Raw genomic sequence first — 26,580 nt, 5'->3', positions numbered from 1 at the left:
AACACTTAACCACGTGCTGTCCCCAGATCTTCCTGAGTCCACCCATGGATGTTAATAAACTAGCCTGAAGGACTTATGCTTAGAAATTCACAGGCTTCATTGCATCTCACCAGGCCTGAAAGCTGCTAGGACTCAAACGACCCCAGTAGTTGTGTGGAGATTGGAGTAGGTAGGCTCTGTCCTTTTGTGCTCCCCACATGATGGAGGAACGAATACAGCTACCTCTGAGAGGTTTTTAGTCACAGTCTCTTGATGGCTTTAAATTTTTTTCAGTCAAGATACCAGGAAACAAAGTTTGTTTCCTCTCACAACTGTCACCAACCAGTTCATTTATATGAGCATACGTTCTGCGTGGTGATATTACCCCCTCCGCCCCCAACAGGGAGAAAATTGGCTCTTGGGGGTTGAAAAAAACCTTATTCTTTTAATGTATAAAGTGCAGATATACAGTATATCTTAGGTATTCAAATTTCATGGAGGGGGGGATCAGGAAAAGTCTAAAAAAAAGTTCCTTAGGGATGTGATAATGAAAAAAAGGTTGAAACGCTGATACAGATTAAGTTTTGGTGGTTGGAATACCGGCCAAATTCTAGAGTTTAACTTTTCTCTTGTATTTTCACTATGCATAAGTGTATGTGTGTGTGTGTTGGGGGCGTGGGGGGAGACTGGAAATAATGTTGAGTTACATCAGTGGATAATGGTTAAACGCAAATGCTGGTTTGGATTTTATCTTTGCCCGTTCTGTCGTTTTCCGACCTGGTCATAAGTCTCCTCGGTGAAACTAGCAGAGCTACATCCCAGGCCCACAGGACAGCACCCCATATGAAGAGGCTGGCTTTAGGGCTGGACTGCAGGTATGCTTCAGAATTAGGATTGCTCTGCACCTGAGTCCTGCAGGTGAAACAGTCCTTGTGCGAAGGTTAGAAGACTGAGTTCCGTGTGAGAGCTTTGCATGGTCAGAGCCAGGCCATTTCTCACCGTTTCCAAGAACTGTTACCTTTCCCTAATGGTCTAGTGCATGGCACTCAATCCTGTATAGTTAGCGGCTGATTATACTGAGCATATACAATTTGAAATACCATTCTCTCTCCTTGGGCCTAAGTTTTGCCAATGCTGCCCGCTCATCAGCTGATTTAGGGAAAGGGCCATTTTCACATAGTCCTTAATGGTGGTTTATAGGTGTGAGAGAATGATTATATGAACTTAATGTGATGGTAACAGGGTAATGTTCTGACACTTTCTCCCAGGCTGTTGTCTTTTTAGATGTGACATGAATTGTATACAATATTCTAGGTACCAGGTTTGTCTTTTTTGGGTATATTTTAAGAGATAAGATATTTTGTTGCGAGTATCCTTCCTCAAAACACAAAGCAGTATGGCTCTTAGAGTCCTTTCCAAGGCTGTAACACGTAGCTTTGATACCATGATTTATAAGGGCGTTTAATGCGTCCCTGCCCCCAGCACACACAGTGAGTGCTCAAACCATGATAGGAACCACTGTTTGAGCTCACAGATGGCCAGGCCTTTTATACACATGGTTGCTGATCTTCACAACAACCCTACAAGGTTTAAGTATTACCATCTGTTTTACTGATGCAGAAACTGAGGCTCAAAAAAAGGTTGAATGCCTTACTCAAGGTCACATGGCTTCGAACCAACACCATCCAGAACTGTCAGAACTCAACTAGGTATCTTACAGACGATCTTCTCATTTAGTCCACATAACTCTCTGAGGTTGGTATTATAAAATCAATTTCACATTTCAGAAAATAGAAGACATAACTGAACTTACAAGAGGTTCAAAAAGGTAAAGCCAAACTATATTTCAAACCAGCTGAGGTAGCAAAATACCCACTCAGTGTGCAGCTGGCAGGCCGTCCACCACCCATGTCCTGCCCTTGCTTCAGATGGGACACAGTGACCGCTTTCCCGTTAGGAAGATCCACACTTTTTTCCTGTGATTACAAAGTGAGTTTTAAAAAGTGTCACATAGTACACTGGAGCCTCTTTATCAGCATTTGCACACGGAGCACAGGGGTGCTCCAGCTGGGCACAGATTCTGAAGGGCCTCATTTTTAGTTTTTTAACCTACAGGGTGATACCCTGCATGGATTCCAATCTTAGCATTATGGAAAGGCACGACCTCACCAGTTGTATTCTCATGCTTCATATGGAGAAGGGCTTGGAAAATGAAGATAACTTGGAAACCGCTGGTTTCCTACAATTATTTAATTATTCCAGCATAACTATTTTTTGTAGAATGTGAGCTGTAGAGATCAGAAATAAATACAGCTTATGATCTGAACTGTATCCTGCTGTACTTTTTCTCACTAGCCTGAAACAGAATTTTCTAACACCTTTTGTGGTTGGAAATACTAAGTTTAAACGGGATTGCAGATATAAAACAAAAAAGAGCAAGATGTAGATTGATGTGTCTGTTTCAATAAAATGCAGCCACATTATTGCTGAAGTATGGATACTAAAATTAATAAAATGACAAGTAGAAAAAACCCAGAAATCTGGAGATGTGCACTAAGCCTTTAAATAACATCAGGTACTAATAAAAGACCTGAAAAATGAATAACTTGTTTTATTTTGTTGAGGGTCTCTTCAGGTCATAATTTTCTATTGTGTACATATTTAAGATGACATACTTTATTAATAACTCAACATTTTACAATTACTGATACCAGTGGCAATGACATGGACAATTATTCTTAATTTTTCCTTTTAACAGAGGATAAAGCTGAGAAATTAGAAAGATAAAATAGTTAGGTCTATTTTATCAGCTCATGGTCAAGGATTCATTATTTTCTGATTTGTGTAAATATAACTCCGTCGACCTAACACATCATGTCCTTTTCAAGCCAAGGCCCCATCTACGTCAGCATTATCATGGAAGTATCTGTCTTACATTCAGTTTTGCAAACTGTTCCTGAATGGTGCCTTTACTCTCTGGATTAAGTGACACAACTGGTGTAAACGTGGTTGAGTTAGGAAACAAAACAACACCAACATCTTATGATTTTGTTCTATAATGGTAAGAATTTATATTAGATGCCTAAAATTAAACTTTTAATTCAAAGGAAGATCTACTAGAATCAACTTTCGCAAGGCAAACAATTTAAACAGGAATTACTCATACTGGGAAAAAAAATCGATAAAAACCAAGTATGTCATAATCTTACAAACACTTTATGGTCTAAATGAGAAAACTGGATGCAGTATATTAATGTACCACCAGAAAAATGAGGTCTACAGTCCCCCAACACAACACACAAACCAGATTTTGCTGCACATCTAGGACTCTGGAAATGGTTTAAGCATCTTACAGTCATTTGAATTCTAAGATATAAACCAAAACATACTATCTATTGTATGGCATCAATTAAAAACAGAAACTCACTCTGAGAATTTATAGGGCCAAAAATGTTCATTTTACATCTTTGCTGCTTGATTCGAAAGAATCTATGTAGGCGAATACTGTGACTTTTTCTTAATCTGCCAATTTAGTCAACAGTTCTACATCAAAGCCAACTACAACCGCCACCCAACCCCAGAATCTGATTTTAGACTCAGACAAGTTATTCATTATAAAGAGGTGTGTCTAAGACTTTTCTTTATATCCTGGATTATGCAAGTCAATGGTCACCGCAGTTGAGTGGATTAGCCGCCACGGTTACCTCCCAACCGCAGTTAGATATGCCGGTGGCATGACCACCTCACAGAAAGGGTGAAGCAGAGAGGGTACCATCAGCACCATACGATTGTCAGGAGGAAAACAATACTTTTTAAAAGCGGCATTATTTATTATTTAATTATGTTGTTATTTTAAACAAATTGTGTTTGGCTTTAAGTAGTGGAGATGTTGAAATAGGTTAAGTCATAAATTATGGGTAGGGCTGTAGAAGAACAGGAGACGAAATAATATATTTATAAAATAATGCTATATAAGGCTTTCTTTATAAGCAGCTTTTTTTTCCTGGGAGCTTTAAAGCACAGATCATACCATTGTTCTAGGTCACAGGTCAGCAAACTCTATCAAACGATTTACTATTAAGCAGATAGTAAATAGTTTGGGCTTTGTGGTGCATACAGTCTTTGTAACAACTTCTCAGTGCTGCTGTTGTACCTCAAAAATAGCCATATACAGTATGTAAATGACTGGGTGTGGCTGTGTTCCAATAAAACTATTTACAAAAATGGATGGCAGGCCAGATTTGAAACAAGGGCTGTCAGTTTACTAATCCTTCTTCTATACCACCACTGTCCAACAGAAATACGATGTGAGCCACATATGCAATTTAAAATTTTATAGTAGCTACATAGAGAACCAGGTGAAATTAATTTTAATATTATTTAACCCAAAATATCCCAAATATCATTTCAACAACCAATATAAAATACATTAATGCGATACTTTTTTAAAAAATGATGTCTTCAGAACTGTTGTATATTATACACTTAGCATCCTAGTCATATTGCAAGTGCTCAACAGCCGCATGTGGCTGGTGGCTACCAAACTGCACATGTTCTGGATCTTTCATGCTGAGATTTCTACAACTGTCCAGAGGTTAGTGACGGTTTTGGGATTTGGCTCTTAAAAGATAGGACATAATTATATTGCCCCTGGGGAGACAGGACAAGGGATTAAAGCTTTTGGGGAGAAATATTTGGCCTCAGACACTCGCAGCCGAGGTAGCCCAGGATTCTAGGGCACAAATGTGTAACTAGACCAATGATACAGTCAGATGATGTTAGCTTCACTTGCCAATGCAACGGATCAATGCAAGTGCAAAATGCTAACTGCCGTTAAGAGAGCTACCTTAGCAGTTTGAATACATCAGAATTTAAAGCGTATAAGGATGTGATTTGGAAGATAAAGTGAAGAACTGTGTAGCAAGGAGAAAAACTACAAAATTAGATGGAATTTTTTTAAAAAAATTTTTATTTATTTATTTTTGACTGTGTTGGGTCTTCATTGCTGTGCGTGGGCTTTCTCCAGTTGCAGTGAGCGGGGGCTACTCTTCGTTGTGGTTTGTGGGCTTCTCATAGCAGTGGCTTCTCTTGCTGTGGAGCACGGGCTCTAGGCGCGGGCTCAGTAGTTGTGGCTCGTTGGCTCTAGAGTGCAGGTTCAGTAGTTGTGGCACGTGGGCTTAGTTGCTCTGAGGCACGTGGGATCTTCCCGGACCAGGGGTTGAACCCATGTCCCCTGCATTGGCAGGTGGATTCGTAACCACTGCGCCACCAGGAGAGTTCCTAGATTGAATTTTTTAAAAGATTAAAACAATCTAAATGCTTTTTCAATTACCTTTGTGTAACAGAGTTTAATGCTAGTCATCAATAGTTTAACATGTTACCAAAGGGTAATCATAAGCCTTAGTTTAAGCCTGGGGAAGTTCTTCATTATTTAAATCCAAATTTCTAAGTGATTAAATCAACATTTCCAAAATAAGAATGGATATAACTTTTTGTTAATAAAACTTAGAGGCAAGTGTTTTTAACAAAAAATTTATTACCAAAATACAATATTAAAGTCAATACATGACAAACTTCTGTAAAGCAAAATAAATTATTCTAACATTGTACAGTATTTCCAAAGGTAGTTAAAGTAGTGCTAAGACCTTGCTTCACTGTTCGTTGAACAGATAAACTGTTCTACCATGAAAATAATCCTAGAGTTTTAGGCATTAAGGCATGCAGCTTGATGTGCAGGATAATTTTACAAAATGCAAATCATCCTATTTTAATAAGATACAGTGTCAGAATTAACTGTAGTCTTTACATGTCAGTGTTCCAGAAATTTTTAGACTTTGGCTATAGAAGCAATGCCATAGTGTTACACAATACTTATTTCTTAAAAAAATACATGTATTCATGTCCATGAATATCAAACTCAAATCTCTATTAAATATATTTTATAGAATATTACTTAGAGCACCTTGCTGTACAATAAAAAAAGATTAAATAAGTGTCTATGAAAACTAAAAATATAATAAGTCTCAAAAGAGAAGCCTGCTTGTCTTTGTCAAGCCAAGTACACTGCAGGAAGATACAATGTAAACATAGGTGCCCACCATTTGCTTTGTGAGAAAAGACAAAGAAAATAATAACAAAGCCACTGATAGCTACCTCAAATAGATGAAAGATCTAGAATAAAGGCTTCAGTCAGTGTCACTACACTGCACTGGCTGGACACAGAACTTGAAGTCTACAGGTCAAGTGGAATATAGGCATAGTACTGTTAGAACACTGGGGATACCAACCATATTCTGGATTATTAGAGAAAGAGAGAAAATGATAGAGCCCTGAAAAAGTATTATTTATAATGATCAGAATGCATCATCTTCCCCCTCCCCACCTTTGCCTTATCCAGTAAGTGTTTTAAAAACTATTTTCACTGTCAAATCTTAGAATTGTAAGTGTTCAGAGGGGAAAACAAATACTGAGCATTACATGGCAAAAGATCTAGTACCAGTAAATGTTATTCCTATAAAGGGAATTCCTACTGATTATTTTAATATCTATTCTATAATTAAAATTGCATATTTAGTCTTCATCGTATTCAATTGTTCTTAGTGGGGAGGGTTAACTTAAGGCTTGCCTCAAAACCATAATGGGAAGGTACACAACATCCTTGGTATATGGTTCCTCCTATAGGCCAAGAGAAAGCTTTTGAAGATATTTTAGGCTGGGAGCAGATGACTATTTAAAGACTTTTGAACTTCTGGGTTAATTTTTTCCCATGAGCTAGGGAAATTTTAAATTCATGATTCCAAATGGCAAATTTAACAGTCAATGGAAGTAGTTTAAGGAAATGAAGAAAGTTAATTTAAAAATACACTGTTGAAATTTTGGGAATGTTTTTTGGTTACTAGTATTTTCCGAATGATTATATAAAATTAAAGCCAAGGAAAATTTATAAAACAAAAACTCTTCTAAGGTTGTTAATTTTCAGAATAATAGATTTTTATAAAGAAACATTGAGTCAGAGCTACCAGTAATGAAAAAACTAAGTGGGAACAATATAGTTAATAATGGAACCATTTAAAAGTTTATTTTTGAATTTGAAATGAAATATAACTTTTAATTCTGAAAACAGGAGAAAATGAGAAAACCCACTGCATGTGGATTTGCGGAATATAGTTTAGTATATATGAATTCATTTTCTCTTTTAAAAACCAGATACCAGAAATGGATTAACTTTCACAAATAAACTAAAGCTACGTAAATTAAAGAGTTGCAAAGTTACAATCAACTCTGTTTGTTCAAATATCATCATCAAATTAGATTTTAAAAAGCAAATCAACAAAACAAAACAAAACAAAAACACGCAAATCAGACAGTATTTCAGGTTACCTGGCCCCGCTTAAATAGTTCCTAATGCTATCTGAAAAATGTTAATTCATTCGATTCATACCTGGACTTTGGGAAGAGAATTCTTTTCCTAAAATGTGTCTACAGAGTATCCTATTCAAGAAATTCTGTTTTCGATGTTTTCTAAGCTTTATGAGAGGCACAGCCTCAGCTCTAGAAGATGTTAGAGTCAAGTTCATAAAGAGCACCGTGAAGATGGTGCACCGCGTGGTGCACCGGCCGCCTTTTGACTTGTAGGCAGAACTGACATTAACAGACAATGCATACGTAAATGATCAGAACTACAAAAGCAAACCCCAAAAACCCTGCTCTCTTCACTCTTTGAAATACACTGTAATACAAATGTGTAATTAATGAGAAGATTACATCTATTTGATGGCAAGTTTTAGTTGGCTTCCCATGTGTCCTATTGCACACCAATAAAATACAATTTCCTGGATAGGAGAAACCCAAATAGTTTTTGTTTGTTATTAAACGTTTTATAAACAACCTGAATTTTTACTACATTTTAGCCACATTTGGTTGTATCTCTTATGCTAAGTATAACTAAATAGAAAGCTCCAGGAAGTAAAATCTCAATAGTAGTACTCATTTTAAGGGGCTTTTGAATTTCATTCCTCTTCCCACAAATGATTTTTATTTAACAGTTCAACCTACTTCCAAGGTCTGATAAGCAAATGCAATTTTTCCTACTTTGTTGTTTTTAGACAACAAGCTTGGTCTAGTTTAGAAGAGTGGATAAGAAGGCCTATGTAACTATTGAGAAGCTGCAGTGTTCCATCAACACTCTGAAAAGAACCTCTGAGAAGTGCACTGTGCTCAACCAGTCACCATTTTTATGAACCTTGAGATTTGGTTTGAGGCTGGTGGGAATTCACCTCTTTCCTCCTTTGCCCACAAGACATTCACTGTAAATTTAAGACAATAATTTCCTTTGTAAACGCCTGTTTACAATCTAGATTTGGATTTAGAGGTCTCTCTTCTTTTTTCTTTCTAAAGAGTAAAGTAATATATCTCAGATTGAGTATATGATTTGTTCCTATCAATCTGGCTAAAGATTTAGGGTGATCATCTCAAAGCCCTGTAATGATCTTTTCCTTCCTTTGTTGATACCAAAAAACCCTCAGACACGTGCCTCCCATTTCTCACAAGAGGGTTGTCATTCATGTCAAAATTGAGAATGAAGAAAATTAAGCTCTGCTTAAGATTGTGACACTTTCATAACAGTAAGTTTTAGAATAGTTCCTGAAAAGCCCTTTCTTAACTCTTTTGCTTGCATTTCTACACTATAACAAGCTTTTAATAATAAATACACTTAAACTAACAGGTAACAGAGGGTTATTATAAGAGTACATCTTTGCTGCCTCAACCCACTTCTCCTCACTCAAAATGCTTAAATATTATCACCCCTTATCCATTTGGAATTCCTTTTATTACATTACAAATTTCGTTCCAAAGTCACACCTGTCATTTCTTCAAAAATCACACCAACTATTTCTTCTGTGCCTAGTAAGTTACTGGACAGCACAAAGGGCAAACTGTGGTTTAAAGGATTCCTCTTCTGCTGTTTTCCTCTTCAGATAACTATTCCACCTAATTTGTGTTTAGAGTTGTGTTGTGGTCCTTATTTAGGATGATGTTTACAATTTCACCCTCATGCTCCTTCATATGATCCAAAAGATTTTCTTTGCTGGTAGACTCAAAACCACAAATACAACAACAGAAGAGTAAAACGCAATATTCCACGCCAGGAGGGGCCAGACTGGAGTTTTTTTCTAAACTATATGAGGTATTACTTGTAGGGTTTAGTTTCTCATTCTCGTTGGTACCTACGACTTCACTGGGAGCCTGGGAAATCAGCTCTGAGGATGACACCAAATTTTCTGAACTTCCAGTGAGAGAATCGGCTCCTTCTTCACTGCTGTTTAACACAGTCTTTCCGGAGGATTTCCCCTGAAATCTTAAAAACAAAAGAAAACACATCAAACCTTGAGTTGGTTATAATGCAGACTAGTAGACTTAATCCTAACTTTATATATAATGCATATATAATTATAAACAATAACCTATTTATATATAACAGTAAGATCAAATACCTGCCACTTTGTGAAATTGCATCATTAATAGCCTTGTTTACTTGTTCATAGTTATAATTTTGGTCACTGGCATGCTTCCACATATGAGACTTCAAAGAAGGAGGATGGCTGCATACATACCCACACAAAGAGCATCTGAAAGATAGATATGAAGTAAATCAGATGATCCCATATCATTTTTAGTAATTACAATGATTCTGTAACAATTATTAAATTTATTCTCCTGAAGACTTATTAGATATCACATTTCACTGAATCTAAGATGCCACTGATTATAAGAGACATACTGATTTCAGAGGCTAAAATGTCCTAGGGTGGATATCTCAGCATCAATGAAATAAAGTATTTTACATTATAAAGAATTTATAAGAATCAGGACAACATCCCAAATTACTTTAGCTATTACAGTATTTGGAAAGATTTCTAATATAGTAATATGAAAAATCTTTGCTCTATATTATTTAACAACACCCACATACACAAATACACAAAATCAGTACTCTATACCGCTCTATTTCTTAAGAAAGCAGGAAAGAATTAAGTAATTTTCAACATGAACTCTGTGCTTACTTACAGATTCACAGAAAATGTAAGTAGTCCTGAAATGTTTCAACAATTTAGATTTCATAAGTAAAACAAATAATTAATAATCTTAAAGTTTCTATTCAAAATAATAGTTGTTTCACATAATTGGGTATCCTTTGTAAAATCTGAACTGAATGAAGTAGTTAAAAAAAAGTAACGGACTATTTTTCAGAGCATGTTTAAGGTTTACTCACTCTCTCCCCTGCATACAGTTCCTCCTATTATTAACATCTTGCATCAGTGTGGAATATTTGTTACACTTGATGAAACAATATTGATATATTAACTAGAGTCTACAGTTTACATTAAGGGCTCACTGTGTTGTACACTTCTATGTATGTTAGTAAGTGCATTATGCCATGAATCTATCATTATAATATCATGCTGAATAATTTCCCAACCCTAAATATCCTCTGTGCTCCACCTATTCATCCCTCTCTTCCCCCAATCCCTGGGAATCACTGATTCTTTTACTGTCTCCATAGTTTTGCCTTTTCTAGAATGTCACATAATAGTTGGAATCATACAGTATATAGCCTTTTCAGACTGGTTTCTTTCCCTTTTCCATTCACATTTAAAGTTCCTCCATGTCTTTTCATGGCTTGAGAGCTCTTTTTTCTCCCTCCTATCGCTAATTAATATTACATTGTATGTATGTACTGGTTTGTTTATCCATTTCTCTACTGAAGGACATCTTCTAGCTGCTTCTAAGTTTTGGCAATTATGAATAAAGCTTCTATTAAACATTTATGTGTGGTTTTCGTGTGAGTGTAAGTTTTCATCATTTAGGTAAATACATAAGAGCAGAATTATGTTTATCTTTTTAGGAAAATGAAAACGTACTTTTAAAAAGACATTTTTATTAAATATTTAATTACAAACTTAACAAAAATCAGGTAACTTACCCGAACTCTTCTTCACAACAAGACAGTCAGCAGAGGGGTAAAAGAACCACTTTGGGATATGCCAGAGAATTCTGTTCTTTTGGTTGTTTGTTTGTTTTGGTGGGGGTGGGGGGCACACCACGAAGCATATGGGATCTTAGTTCCCCCACCAGGGATTGAACCTGTGCCCCCTGCAGTGGAAGCATGGAGTCTTCACTGCTGGACGTCACAAAAGTCCCAGAACATTCTGTTCTTAGCAAGGTCTATTCTCAGGAGAAATCATTTAACCAGAGCCTAACCTACTGGAGTTTTATCAGAGCATATCTGACTGGAGGGAAGGAAATACCCAACTCCAGCCCACTCCAGCTATCTTGTCTACCAAGGGTTGGGGAGGGAGGGGATTGCAAAGTACAGTTCACAGCCCAGAGACACAGGCTTACTAAAAAACTGAGACCTAGTTATGGACTACAGAACATTTCCTCTCCCCCCACTTTTAACAACCACATTTCTAAAGGCCTATCTACAGCAGTACCTTTTACCCAGTACACCATGCCTGACTATCAAGAAAAAATTACAAGACATACTAAAAGGCAAAAACCAAAGCTGAAGAGACACAGCAAGCAAAGAAACAAGAGTCAGATATAGCAGGATGATGGAATTATCAGACTGGTGATTTAAAACAATTGCAATTAATATCCTAAGAACTCCAATGAATAAAATACACAGCCTGGGAAAACAGATGAGCAATGAAAGCAGAGAGATGGAAATTCTAAGAAAGAACCAAAAAGAAATCAAAAGAGACCAGAACCAAAAAGAGATAAAAAATACATAACAGAAATGAAGAGTGCCTATCATGGGGCCTATTAGTGAACTGGATACATCTGAGGAAAGAATCTCTAAGCTTGAGGATATCTCAATAGATAGAAACCTCCAAGACTAGAAAGCAAACAAAAAAACCGACTGGAAAAAACAGAAAAGAATATACAACCAAAAAAGGGACAATTACAAAAGGTGTAATCTATGTGTAATGGGAATACTAGAAGAAGAGAGAAAGGAACAGAAGAAATACTTTAAACAACAATGACTAGATTCCACATGCAGGACACAATTAAGAGTCTGCACGCTGCAACAAGGAGCCCACATGCTGCAACTAACACCTGGCACAACCAAATAAATAAATACATAAATAAAACAGCAGAAATAAAGACCACCTCAAACAAAAATTGAAATTTGTTGCTAATAGATCTGTCTTGTAAGTAATGTTAAAGAAGTTCTTTAGAGAGAAGGTAAATGATATAGATCAAGAAACTAGGGGACTTCCTTGGTGGCGCAGTGGTTAAGAATCCGCCTGCCAATGCAGGGGACATGAGTTTGATCTCTGGTCCAGGAAGATCCCACATGCCACAGAGCAACTAAGCCTGTGAGCCACAACTACTGAAGCCCGCACACCTCCAGCCCATGCTCGGCAACGGAGAAGCCACTGCAACGAGAAGCCCACATACTGCAACGAAGAGCGGCCCCCACTCGCACAACTAGTGAAGGTCCGCACGCAGCAATGAAGACCCAACGCAGCCAAAAATAAATAAACAAATTAATTAATTAAAAAAAAGAAACTTGGATCCACACAAAGGAAAAACATCAGATAACGTATAAGAAGAATAAAATAAAAGCTTTTATTTATATTTATTAATACAGTTTATTTTAACATCTTTATTGGAGTATAATTGTTTTACAATGGTATGTTAGTTTCTGCTTTATACCAAAGTGAATCAGCTATACATATACATATATGCCTGTATCTCTTCCCTCTTGCATCTCCCTCCCTTCCACCCTCCCTATCCCACCCTTCTAGGTGGTCACAAAGCACGGAGCTGATCTCCCTGTGCTATGTGGCTGCTTCGCACTAGCTATCTATTTTAAATTTGGTAGTGTATATATGTCCATGCCACTCTCTCACTTTGTCCCAGCTTACCCTTCCCCCTCCCCGTGTCCTCAAGTCCATTCTCTAGTAGGTCTGCATCTTTACTGCCATCCTGGCCCTAGGTTCTTCATGACCATTATTTATTTATTTCTTAAAGATTCCATATATATGTGTTAGCATATGGTCTTTGTTTTTCTCTTTCGGACTTACTTCACTTTGTAAGACAGACTCTAGGTCCATCCACCTCACTACAAATAACGCAATTTCGTTTCTTTTTATGACTAATATTCCACTGCATGTATGTGCCACATCTTCTTTATCCATTCATCTGTCGATGGACACTTAGGCTGGTTCCATGTCCTGACTATTGTAAACAGAGCTGCAATGAACACTGTGGTACATGACTCTTTTTGAATTATGGTTTCCTCAGGGTATATGTCCAGTAGTGGGATTGCTGGGTCATACGGTAATTCTATTTTTAGTTTTTTAAGGAACCTCCATACTGTTCTCCATAGTGGCTGTATCAATTTACATTCCCACCAACACTGCAAGAGGGTGCTTTTTTCTCTACACCCTCTCCAGCATTTACTGTTTGTAGACTTTTTGATGATGGCCATTCTGACTGGTGTGAGGTGATACCTCAATGTAGTTTTGATTTGCATTTCTCTGATGATTAGTGATGTTGAGCATTCTTTCATGTGTTTGTTGGCAATGTGTATATCTTCTCTGGAGAAATGTCTATTTCAGTCTTCTGCCCATTTTTTTGATTGGGTTGTTTGTTTTTGTGATGTTAAGTTGCACGAGCTGCTTGTAAATTTTGGAGATTAATCCCTTGTCAGTTGCTTCATTTGCAAATATTTTCTCCCATTCTGAGGGTTGTCTTTTGTCTTGCTTATAGTTTTCTTTGCTGTGCAAAAACTTTGAAGTTTCATTAGGTCCCATTTGTTTATTTTTGTTTTTATTTCCATTTCTCTAAGAGGTGGGTCAAGAAGGATCTTGCTGTGATTTATGTCATAGGGTGTTCTGCCTATATTTTCCTCTAAGAGTTTGATAGTGTCTGGCCTTACCTTTAGGTCTTTAATCCAGTTTGAGTTTATTTTTGTGTATGGTGTTAGGGAGTGTTCTAATTTCATTCTTTCACATGTAGCTGTCCAGTTTTCCCAGCACCACTTATTAAAGAGGCTGTCTTTTCTCCATTGTATATTCTTGCCTCCTTTATCAAAGATAAGGTGACCATATGTGCATGGGTTTATCTCTGGGCTTTCTATCCTCTTCCATTGATCTATATTTCTGTTTTGGTCCAGTACCATACTGTCTCGATTACTGTAGCTTTGTAGTATAGTCTGAAGTCAGGGAGCCCGATTCCTCCAGCTCCATTTTTCTTTCTCAAGATTGCTTTGGCAATTCAGGATCTTTTGTGTTTCCATACAAATTGTGACTTTTTTTGTCCTAGTTCTGTGAATAATGCCAGTGGTAGTCTGAGAGGGACTGCATTGAATCTGTAGATTAATTTGGGTAGTATAGTCATTTTCACAATGTTGATTCTTCCAATCCAAGATCATGGTATACCTCTCCACCTACTGGTATCATCTTTAATTTCTTTCATCAGTGTCTTATAGTTTTCTGCATACAGGTCTTTTGTCTCCTTTGGTAGGTTTATTCCTAGGTATTTCATTCTTTTTGTTGCAGTGGTAAATGGGAGTGTTTCCTTAATTTCACTTTCAGATTTTTCATCATTAGTGTATAGGAATGCAAGAGATTTCTGTGCATTAATTTTGTATCCTGCTACTTTACCAAATGCACTGATTAGCTCTAGTAGTTTTCTGGTAGCATCTTTAGGATTGTCTATGTATAGTATCATGTCATCTGCAAACGGTGACTGCTTTACTTCTTTTCTGATTTGCATTGCTTTTATTTCTTTTTCTCCTCTGCCTGCTGTGGCTAAAACTTCCAAAACAATGTTGAATAACAGTGGTGAGAGTGGGCAACCTTGTCTTCTTCCTTATCTTAGTGGAAATGGTTTCAGTTTTTCACCGCTGAGGACGATGTTGGCTATGGGTTTATCGTATATGGCATTTATTATGCTGAGGTATGTTCCCTCTATGCCTACTCTCTGGAGGGTTTTTATCATAAATGGGTGTTGAATTTTGTCGGAAGCTTTTTCTGCATCTATTGAGATGATCATATGGTTTTTATTCTTCAATTTGTTAATATGGTGTATCACATTGATTGATTTGAGTATACTGAAGAATTCTTGCATTCTTGGGATAAACCCCACTTGATCATGGTGTAGGGTCCTTTTAATGTGCTGTTGGATTCTCTTTGCTAGTATTGTTGAGGATTTTTGCATCTATGTTCATCAGTGATATTGGCCTGTAGTTTTCTTTCTTTGTGACATCTTTGTCTGGTTTTGGTATCAGGGTGATGGTGGCCTCGTAGAGTGAGTTTGGGAGTGTTCCTCCCTCTGCTATATTTTGGAAGAGTTTGAGAAGGATAGGTGTAAGCTCTTCTCTAAATGTTTGATAGAATTCGCCAGTGAAGCCATCTGGTCCCGGGCTTTGGTTTGTTGGAAGATTTTTAATCACAGTTTCAATTTCAGTGCTTGTGATTGGTCTGTTTATATTTTCTATTTCTTCCTGATTCAGTCTTGGAAGGTTGTGCTTTTCTAAGAATTTGTCCATTTCTTCCAGGTTGTCCATTTTATTGGCATATAGTTGCTTGTAGTAATCTCTCATGATCCTTTGTATTTCTGCAGTGTCAGTTTTTACTTCTCCATTTTCATTTCTAATTCTATTGATTTGAGTCTTCTCCCTTTTTTTCTTGCTGAGTCTGGCTAATGGTTTATCAATTTTGTTTATCTTCTCAAAGAACCAGCGTTTAGTTTTATTGATCTTTGCTATTGTTTCCTTCATTTCTTTTTCATTTATTTCTGATCTGATATTTATGATTTCTTTCCTTCTGCTAACTTCGGGGTTTTTTTGTTCTTCTTTCTCTAATTGCTTTAGGTGTAAGGATAGGTTGTTTATTTGAGATGTTTCTTGTTTTTTAAGGTAGGATTGTATTGCTGTAAACTTCCCTCTTAGGACTGCTTTTGCTGCATCCCATAGGTTTTGGGTTGTTGTGTCTCCATTGTCATTTGTTTATAGGTATTTTTTGATTTCCTCTTTGATCTCTTCAGTGATCTCTTGGTTATTACGTAGTGTATTATTTAGCCTCCGTGTATCTGTATTGTTTGTATTGTTTACAGATTTTTTTCCTGTAATTGATATCCAGTCTCATAGCATTGTGACCGGAAAAGATACTTGATACGATTTCAATTTTCTTAAATTTACCAAGGCTTGATTTGTGACCCAAGATATGATCTATCTTGGAGAATGTTCCACGAGCACTTGAGAAGAAAGTATATTCTGTTGTTTTTGGATTGAATGTCCTATAAATATTAATTAAGTCCATCTTGTTTAATGTATCATTTAAAGCTTGTGTTTCCTTATTTACTTTCATTTTGGATGATCTGTCCATTGGTGAAAGTGGGCTGTTAGAGTCCCCTACTACTGACTGTGTTACTGTTGATTTCCCCTTTTATGGCTCTTAGCATTTGCTTTATGTATTGAGGTGCTCCTATGTTGGGTGCATAAATGTTTACAATTGTTGTATCTTCTTCATGGCTTGATCCCGTGATCATTATGTAGTGTCCTTCTTTGTCTCCTGTAATAGTCTTTGTTTTAAAGTCTATTTTGTCTGATATGAGAAGTGCTCCTCCAGCTTTCTTTTTTTTTTGCGGTTCACGGGCCTCTCACTGTTGTGGCCTCTCCCATTGCGGAGCACAGGCTACAGACGCGCAGGCTTAGAGGCCATGGCTCACGGGCCTAGCCGCTCCGCGGCCTGTGGGATCTTCCCGGACCGGGCCACGAACCTCTGTCCCCTGCATTGGCAGGCGGACTCTCAACCACTGCGTCACCAGGGAAGCCCCTCCAGCTTTGATTTCCATTTGCATGGAATATCTTTTTCCATCTCCTCACTTTCAGTCTGCATGTTTCCCTAGGTCTGAAGTGGGTCTCTTGTAGACAGCATATATACAGGTCTTGTTTTTGTATCCATTCAGCCAGTCTGTGTCTTTTGGCTGGAGCATTTAATCCATTTACATTTAAGCTAATTATCAATATGTATGTTCCTATTACCATTTTCTTAATTGTTTTGGGTTTGTTATTGTAGGTCTTTTCCTTCTCTTGTGTTTCTTACCTAGAGAAGTTCCTTTAGTATTTGCTGTAAAGTTGGTTTGGTGGTGCTGAATTCTTAGCTTTGGTTGTCTGTAAAGGTTTTCATTTCTCCGTCAAATCTAAATGAGATCCTTGCTGGGTAGAATAATCTTGGTTGTAAGTTTTTTTCCCTTTCATCACTTTAAATATGTTCTGCCACTCCCTTCTAGCTTGCAGAGTTTCTGCTGAAAGATCAGCTGTTAACCTTATGGGGATTCCCTTGTATGTTATTTGTTGTTTTTCCCTTGCTGCTTTTAATATTTTTTTTGTGTTTAATTTTTGATAGTTTGACTAATATGTGTCTTGGCGTGTTTCTCCTTGGATTTATCCTGTATGGGACTCTCTGTGTATCCTGGACTTGATTAACTATTTCCTTTCCCATATTAGGGAAGTCTTCAACTATAATCTCTTCAAATATTTTCTCAGTCCCTTTCTTTTTCTCTTCTTCTTCTGGAACCCCTATAATTCGAATGTTGGTGCGTTTAATGTTGTCCCAGAGGTTTCTGAGACTGTCCTCAGTTCTTTTCATTCTTTTTTCCTTATTCTGCTCTGCAGTAGTTATTTCCACTATTTTATCTTCCAGGTCACTTATCCGTTCTTCTGCCTCAGTTATTCTGCTACTGATGCCTTCTAGAGAATTTTTAATTTAATTTATTGCGCTGTTCATCATTGTTTGTTTTCTCTTTAGTTCTTCTAGGTCCTAGTTAAACGTTTCTTGTATTTTCTCCATTGTATTTCCAAGATTTTGGATCATCTTTACTATCATTATTCTGAATTCTTTTTGAGGTAGACTATTTCCTCTTCATGTGTTAGGTCTGGTGGGTTTTTACCTTGCTCCTTCATCTGCTGTGTGTTTCTCCATCTTCTCATTTTGCTTAACTTACTGTGTTTGGGGTCTCCTTTTCGCAGGCTTCAGGTTCGTAGTTCCCGTTGTTTTTGGAGTCTGCCCCCAGTGGCTAAGGTTGGTTCAGTGGGTTGTGTAGGCTTCCTGGTGGAAGGGACTAGTGCCTGTGTTCTGGTGGATGAGGCTGGATCTTGTCTTTCTGGTGGGCAGGTCTGTGTCTGGTGGTGTGTTTTGGGGTGTCTGTAACCTTATTATGATTTTAGGGAACCTCTCTGCTAATGGGTGGGGCTGTGTTCCTGTCTTGCTGGTTGTTTGGCATAAGGTATCCAGCACTGTAGCTTGCTGGTCGATGAGTGGAGCTGGGTCTTGGCGTTGAGATGGAGATCTCTGGGAGATTTTCGCCGGCTGACATCATGTGGAGCTGGGAGGTCTCTGGTGGACCAATGTCCTGAATTTGGCTCTCCTGCCTCAGAGGCACAGCCCTGACACCTGGCCGGAGCACCAAGACCCTGTCATCCACACGGCTCAGAAATAAAGGGAGAAAAAAAAGACAGAATAAAATAAAATAAAATAGTTATTAAAATAAAAAATAATTAAAAATTTAAAAATAAGAAAAATGAAAGAAAGAGGAGAGCAACCAAACCAAAAAACAAATTCACCAATGATAACAAGCAGTAAAAAGTATAAAACAAACAAACAAAAAAACTGGACAGACAGAACCGTATGACAAATGGTAAAAGCAAAGCTATACAGACAAAATCACACACAGAAGCATACACATACACACTCACAAAAAGAGAAAAAGGGAAAAAAAAATATATCATTGCTCCCAAAGTCCACTGCCTCAATTTGGGATGATTCGTTGTCTATTCAGGTATTCCACAGATGCCGGGTATATCAAATTGATTGTGGAGATTTAATCCGCTGCTCCTGAGGCTGCTGGGAGAGATTTCCCTTTCTCTTCTTTGTTCGCACAGCTCCTGGGGTTCCGCTTTCGATTTGGCCCCATCTCTGTGTGTAGGTCACCTGAGGGCATCTGTTCCCGCTCAGAGAGGATGGGGTTAAAGGAGCAGCTGATTTGGGGGCTCTGGCTCACTCAGGCTGGGGGGAGAGAGGGGTATGGAGTACGGGGCGAGCCTGTGGCAGCAGAGGCCAGCCTGACATTGCAACAGCCTGAGGCACCAGGTGTTCTCCTGGGGAAGTTGTCCCTGGATCATGGGACCCTGGCAGCAGCAGGCTGCAACAGCCTCCCGGGAGGGGAGGTGTGGATAGTGACCTGTGCTTGCATGCAGGCTTCTTGGTGGCTGCAGCGGCAGCTTTACTGTCTCATGCCCGTCTCTGGGGTCCGCGCTGATAGCCACAGCTCGCCCCCGTCTCGAGCTCGTTTAAGTGGCGCTCCTAATCCCCTCTCGTCGCGCACCAGGAAACAAAGAGGCAAGAAAGTCTCTTGCCTCTTCGACAGCTCCAGACCTTTTCCCAGACTCCCTTCTGGCTAGCTGTGGCGCACCAGCCCCCTTCAGGCTGTGTTCACGCAGCCAATCCCAGTCCTCTCCCTGGGATCCGACCTCTGAAGCCGGAGCCTCAGCTCACAGCCCCCACCCGTCCTGGCGGGTGAGCAGACAAGCCTCTCGGGCTGGTGAGAGCTGGCCGGCACTGATCCTCTGTGCGGGAATGTTTCTGCTTTGCCCTCCGCACCCGTTGCTGTGCTCTCCTCCGTGGCTCTGAAGCTTCCTGCGTCCGCCACCCACAGTCTCTGCCTGTGAAGGGGATTCCTAGTGTGTGGAAACCTTTCCTCCTTCACAGCTCCCTCACACTGGTGCAGGTCCCATCCCTATTCTTTTGTCTCTGTTTTTTCCTTTTCCTTTTACTCTACCCAGGTACGTGGGGAGTTTCTTGCCTTTTGGGAGGTCTGAGGTCGTCTGCCAGTGTTCAGTAGGTGTTCTCTAGGGGTTGTTCCACATGTAGATGTATTTCTGATGTATTTGTGGGGAGGAAGGTGATCTCCCATCTTACTCTTCTGTCATCTTGAAGCTCCTCTCTCGCATTTCTTTCAGATTTTTTTTTTTAAATGTGGGCCATTTTTAAAGTCTTTATTGAATTTGTTACAATATTGCTTCTGTTTTATGTTTTGGTTTTTTAGCCAGGAGGCATGTGGGATCTTAGCTCCCCAACCAGGGATTGAACCCGCACCCCTTGCATTGGAAGGTGAAGTCTTAACCACCGGACCACCAGGGAAGTCCTTATTTTTAATTGATCTGAGAGATAACAGTTTGTTCAAAATAATAATGGCAACAATGTATCCGATTATGTATGCTTATGTATGATTATGTATGTGCGCACGCACACACACACACGCTTATGTATAAGTGAAATGAATGAAAGAAGTGATGCAAGGGATGGAAGAGAAGAATTAGGTTATTTTATTATAATGTACCTGGACTACCCATGAAGCCAGTATATTGTTACTTGAAGGTGGATTTTGATTAGCTTTAAATGTATGTGCCAAATGCTAGGGAAACCATTAATAAAAAGTAAAAAATGAAGTATACCTGATATGCTAAGAAAGGAGAGAATGGAATCATATAACATGCTCAGTGAAAACCACAAAAGGCAGAAAAAGAGTAAAAAAAAAAAATAGAACAAAGAACAACAGAAAACAAATAGAAAACAGTAATAAATATGGTAGCTATAAATTCAACTATCAATCATCATTTTAAACGTCAATGGTCTTAATACACCAATTAAAAGATGGAGATTGTCCGAGTGAATAAAGAACAAGACACAACTATATGTTGTCTATAAGAAACCCACTTTATAAAGACATGTTATCAATGAAAAGTAAATGGACTGACATAGATATACCAAATTAACACTCTTCAAAAGAAAGCAGGAATAGCTATATTCATTTCAGACAGAGCAGACTTGAGAGTAAGGGAAGTTATCAGGGGAAAAAAGGTGCATTACATAATGACAAAGGGGTCATTTCTCCAAGAAGGCATAATGATCCTTAGCATGAATGTGTCTAACAACAGAGTGTAAAAATATGTAAGGCAAAAAACTGACAAAACTGCAAGGAGAAATAAATGAACTACTATTGTATTTGGAGTAGTAAACACCCCTCTATCAGGAATGGACAGATCCAGCAGGCAGAAAAATCAGTAAGGCCATAGCTGAACTCACCCCCATCAATCAGTTGGATATAATAGACATCTACAGACTACTTCATTCAACAACAGCAAAATACACATTCTTCTCAAACACACATGAAATATTCACCAAGATAGACCTCATTCTGGGCCAAAAAACACACCTTAACAGATTTAAAAGAATAGAAATCATGTAGTGTTTGCTCTCAGACCAAAATGAAACTAGAAATCCATAACGGAAGGATAATTGGAGAATCTCAAAATATTTGGAGATTAAACAACACACTTATACATAACACATGGGTCAAGGAAGAAATCACACAAAAAAATTTACAATATTTTAAACTAATGAAAATACAACTTATCCAAATGTGTGGGATGCAGTAAAAGCAGTACTTTTCTCTCTTCTTGGAGAGAAATTTATAGCATTAAATGCATGTATTAGAAAAGAAGATCTAAAATCAATCATCTAAGTCTCCACTTTGGTAAACTAGAAAAAAAGAGCAAATTAAATCCTAAGTCAGTAGAAGAAAAGAAATAATAAAAATTAGAGCAGAAATCAATGAAATTGAAATCAGGAAATCAATAGAGAATATCAACAAAATCAAAATCTGGTTCTTTGAAAAGAACAATAAAATCAATAAGCCAGAAAGTAAACAGGATACTTAAGAAAAAAGAGGGACAAAAATTACTAGTACCAGAAATGAAAGTGGGGACATCACTATAAACCCCACAGACACTAAAAGGATAATCAAGGAATAATATGAACAAGTCTGCACCCACAAATTTGATAACCTACATGAAATGGACCAATTCCTTGAAAGACACAATCTGCCAAAACTCACACAAGAAAAAACAGACAATCTGAAGAGGGCTGTATCTATTAAAGAAATTGAATCAGGTCCAAAACAGGAAGTTCCAGATCCAGATGGGTTCCCTGGTGAAATCTACCAGACATTTAAGAATAAATTATACCAATTCTCTACAATTTCTTTCAGAATATAGGAGCAGAGGGAATACTTCCTAACTCATTCTATGAGGCCAGGATTACTCTAATACCAAAACTACACAAAGACATTACAAGAAAAAAAAGAAAAACCTATAGCCCAATAGCTTTCATGAGCATAGATGCAAAATCCTTAACAAAATATCAGTAAATTGAATCCAACAATTCATAAAAAGAATTATATACCATAACCAAGTGTAATTTATCCCAGGTATGCTGGTTCAACATTTGAAAATCAATCAACATAAATCATCACATTAACAGGTAAAGAAAAAACATACTAAACACATCAACAGAAGCAGAAAAAGCATCTGACAAAATCCAACACTCGTTCATGATAGAAACTCTCAGCAAACTAGGAACAGAGGGGAATTTCCTCAAATGGACAAAGAATATCTGCAGTAAATCTATAGGTAACATCATACTTGATAAGAAACTAGAAGCTTTCCTGGTAAGTTCAGGAACGAAGCACAGACGTCCTCCCTCACCATTCCTTTTCAACATCATAACTGAAGTCTTAGCTAAATATATATACACTTTTTTGTTCACAGATGATATGACTGTCTATGCAGAAAATCTGAAAGAATACACCAAAACACTCCTGGAACTAATAAGCGATTATAGCAAGGTTGCAGGACACAAGCTTAATATACAGAAGTCAATTGCTTTCCTATATTCCAGCCATGAACAAGTGGTATTTGAAATTAAAACATAATACCATTTACATTAGCAGTCCTGAAAACGAAGTACTTGGGTATAAAACTAATAAAATATGTACAACGTCTATATGAGGAAAACTACAAAACCCTGATAAATCAAAGAACTATAAATGTGGAGAGATTCTATATTCATGGATAGGAAGACTTAATAATATTGTCAAGATGTCAGTTCTTCCCAACTTGATCTATAGATTCAATACGATTCCAATAAAAATCCCAGCAAGTTATTTTGTGGATACTGACAAACCGATTCTAAAGTTTATATGGATAGGCAAAAGATTCAGAATAGCCAACACAATATTGAAGGAGAAGGACAAAGTTGAAGGTGTGACTCTACACATCCATGGGATCAGTAAAAGATCAGTGGTCACCAGGGTTTGGGCCACTGAGGGGGAATGAATAGGTGGGATTCAGGGGATTTTTAGGGCAGTGAAACTACTCTGTATGATACTATAATACTGTAATGGTGGATACAGGTCATTATAAATTTGTTCAAATGCATATAGTGTACAGCACCAAGAGTGAACCCTAATATAAACTACAGACTTAGGATGATAATGATGTGTCAATATTGGCTCATCAATTCTAACAAATGGCCTACTCTGGTGGGGAATGCTGATAATGGGGGAGGTTATGGATGTGGGGCAGAGAGTATATAGGAAATCTTTGTACTTCTGCTCAATACTGCAATGAACCTAAATTGCCTCTAAAAAATAGCCTATTAAAAAGAGTTGACAGTTGAGACTTCCCTGGCGGTCCAGTGGTTAAGACTCCACGCTTCCACTGCAGGGTTTGATCCCTGGTCAGGGAACTAAGATCCTGCATGCCACGTGGTGTGGCCAAAAAAAAAAAAAAGTCATTGAGAACACAGCCCACAAGCTGTGATGTTTGCACCAGTATATGTTCGTTCTTTTAGGAAACAGAGAAAGAAGAAAAAGAAATGAGATAACCAATTTTTTTTTTCTAAAGGCCTACCATTCCAGTGGCTGAAGTCAATAGAGTAGCCAGCTTCTTTGTATTTAAATTAGCTTGAACCTTTAAAAGTTCCAGAGTTAAAAAAGGCTTTCAAAGTCTTTTTATGAAGTTAGAATAACACTGATACTAAAATTTGGCAAGGGCAACAGAAAAAAGAAAACTACACATCAATCTCACTTATGACTACCAATGCAGATACAAAATGCTGGCAAACAGAATCTTCCAGTACATTAAAACAATAATAATACCATGAAGAAGGGACACTTATTTTAGGAATACAGAGAATTTAATATTAGGAAAAGTATTATTATAATTCACTATTTGAAAGGATCAGAAGAGAAAAGTCATATTTTCACTGTTGTCACTGAAAGTTAATCTAAAGAAATTCAGTATCCATCTTAACAAAACGTTTTATTATGGAAATCTTTAAGCAAAAAACTAAAGTAGGAAAGAATAATGAATCTCCACCACCCTGCTCCAATAATTATCGACATTCTGCCAGTCTTGTTTCATGTATTCCCCCAACTTAAATTTCCCTGATTTTTGCAGAAATGTGTTACTTGAATGAGGATCCAAACAAGATCTACACAGCTGTCCCTGGGTATCTGCAGGGAACTGGTTCCAAGACCTCCCACAGATACCGAAATCTGAGATGCTCAAGTCCCTCATATAAAATGGTGTAGTACCATATTGCATTTGGTTGGCATATATCTTAAGTCTCTTTTAATCTGTAATAATTCTTCTTCCTTTCCCCCATCCCCCTCATGCCATTCATATGTTGAAGAAACCAGGTCATCTGCCTTCTAGAATTTCTCATATTATGAACTGCACTAATTACTTTCTGTTAGTGTTATGTTCCTGTATTCCCCCCAGTTTTTGTAAACTGGTAGTGAGATCTAGAAAAGGGTTCTAAACCTTAGCACTTGACATTGGGCTAGATAATTCTTTATTGTGGGGGCTGCTCTGGGCATTGTAGGATGTTTTTAGCAGCATCACTGGCTACTAGCACCTTCTCTCCCTGTTGCGACAACCAATAATGTCTCCAGACACTGCCAAATGTCTCACCTGGTGAGAACTACTGATGTAGAGGTTTCATTAGATTCAGGGTTAGTTTTTTTCACTTCTATTTTTTTTTTGCAAATATACTTCATGGGTACAGCTGTGTTCCCTACCACATTTTAGGAGGTACTTGGATCAGGCTGACAACAGTTAAACCCAGTTAACACTCAATAAAATTTCTCACCAAAATACAGTAGGTGAATAATTCTACAAATTATCTATCTATCTTCAAAAATATATCTCTTTCAACCCCAAAACTAGTATAAAGTTTAATGAGGAAACACCAGAATCATTCCCATTAAGCCCAAGAACAAAATAAGGATGGTCACTATCCCCACTATTACTTAAGTGTTGTGGAGCTACTAGTCAGTACAATTAGGTAATAAAAGAAGAGGTACAAATATCATAAAGGAAAGGTTGAGAAAATTATTTGCAGATAATACAATTATATACCTGGCAATCCAACAGGAATTAAAAACTTTTACAAGTAATAAGATAATTCAATAAGCATGTAAAGCTAACATCCTGTATAGATCAACAGCTTTCCCAAGTAACAATACTGAAAGCTAGGAAAGGAAGAAAAAGATCCAAGTTATAAGAGCAATGGAAAAAAAAAAAAATACATAGGAATAAGCCTAGCAATAAGTATGTGTGTATGTGTGTGCTTGTGTGTATGTAGGCAGTCCTTGCTGTGTATGGTTCTGATATGCATGGATTTTGGTTACTATGGCTTAGTTAAATGAGTCTCCTAACAACACTGTTCAAATTTCATAGTACATTAACTGTGAGTAACTGTAGAGTACAAACTTCACCGGAACTCTTTGGTCCACTATGAAAACAAAGGTGCTTTATGATCAGTGACTAATTATGTCGTTTCTTTCAAAGTCTGTCAGTGATTAGTCACTCACTTCTATTAATTCACTCACAGACAGCAAAGTATGTAGTTACGTTGCCTCCTTGTATCCCAGTGATAAACCCATGTAACATTTTACAAAAATGGATAATCCAAAAGAGAGAACTGGCCAACAAAATGGAAGTACATAGAGCAAGAAACAGAAAAGTGGTAACACTGGAAGTAAAATTAGACTCAAATGTAAATGGAGTTAGAGAACAAATAGCTGACCACAGGAATGCTGACACTGCCACCACTGAAGAAACTCGGGATATGCAGCCAGAGGATCTCCATGAAGATGAACTTAACGACATAAATAAGGAAAGTTATTCCCCAGGGAGGTTATGCCAGTGAAAAATTTCATATTACAGAAACTCTCGGAGATGTTTCATGATATTTAAAGAGCAAAGGATAAAATGTCTTTGAAAGTTGATCCATACTTAGAAAGGAGTATGACAACTGGCCAATGCACAGAAAAGCTGCTCACCCCATGCTGTAAGGCCTACAATGAGAAGGCAAGCACCGCGCAAACTACTCTTGAGAAGTTTCTTACAAGAAATAAAACACTTTAATTCTCAATGTTTCTAAGTTTTAAGTTACAGTGTACTAGGTTAATATTACTTTTAGTATTTTTAATTTCCCTATATAACTGACAGAAAAGAGTTTTTAATGTTTTAAGAAAAATGTTTAAAGGTAATCGAACAATTGTAATTTTCACCATTAATTAAGATGGCTTTGCATGGTTCCAGCTTGCACGGTCATTTTTAAAGTCCCATGCTATTGCACAAACCGAGGACTATCTGTGTACTTAATACACACA

The 26,580-nt window shown here is 37.7% G+C and overlaps 1 protein-coding gene across 4 annotated transcripts in view; it reads right to left on the bottom strand.

Annotated features, from left to right (window-relative positions):
* Positions 1–5,495: 5,495 nt before the first annotated feature.
* The window catches only part of ZNF507 (zinc finger protein 507), a 47,056-nt gene continuing 25,971 nt past the window's right edge, over positions 5,496–26,580 (bottom strand). For 3 of the 4 annotated variants that reach the window (XM_027079290.1, XM_027079289.1, XM_027079291.1), the window contains 2 exons: positions 9,474–9,608; positions 5,496–9,337 (listed from right to left, as the gene is read on the bottom strand). In XM_027079290.1, the coding sequence (XP_026935091.1) occupies positions 8,971–9,337; positions 9,474–9,608 (502 nt within the window). In that variant the 3' untranslated portion in view covers positions 5,496–8,970. The remainder of the gene's footprint in view (positions 9,338–9,473; positions 9,609–26,580) is intronic. The other variant, XR_003427326.1, reaches the window with a different exon arrangement.

This window comes from Aethalodelphis obliquidens, unplaced genomic scaffold, assembly GCF_003676395.1.
Source record: "Aethalodelphis obliquidens isolate GAN/ISIS:26980383/991018 unplaced genomic scaffold, ASM367639v1 scaffold43, whole genome shotgun sequence".
Classification (NCBI taxonomy): domain Eukaryota; kingdom Metazoa; phylum Chordata; class Mammalia; order Artiodactyla; family Delphinidae; genus Aethalodelphis; species Aethalodelphis obliquidens.
This window is presented reverse-complemented; position numbering and strand designations above follow the sequence as displayed.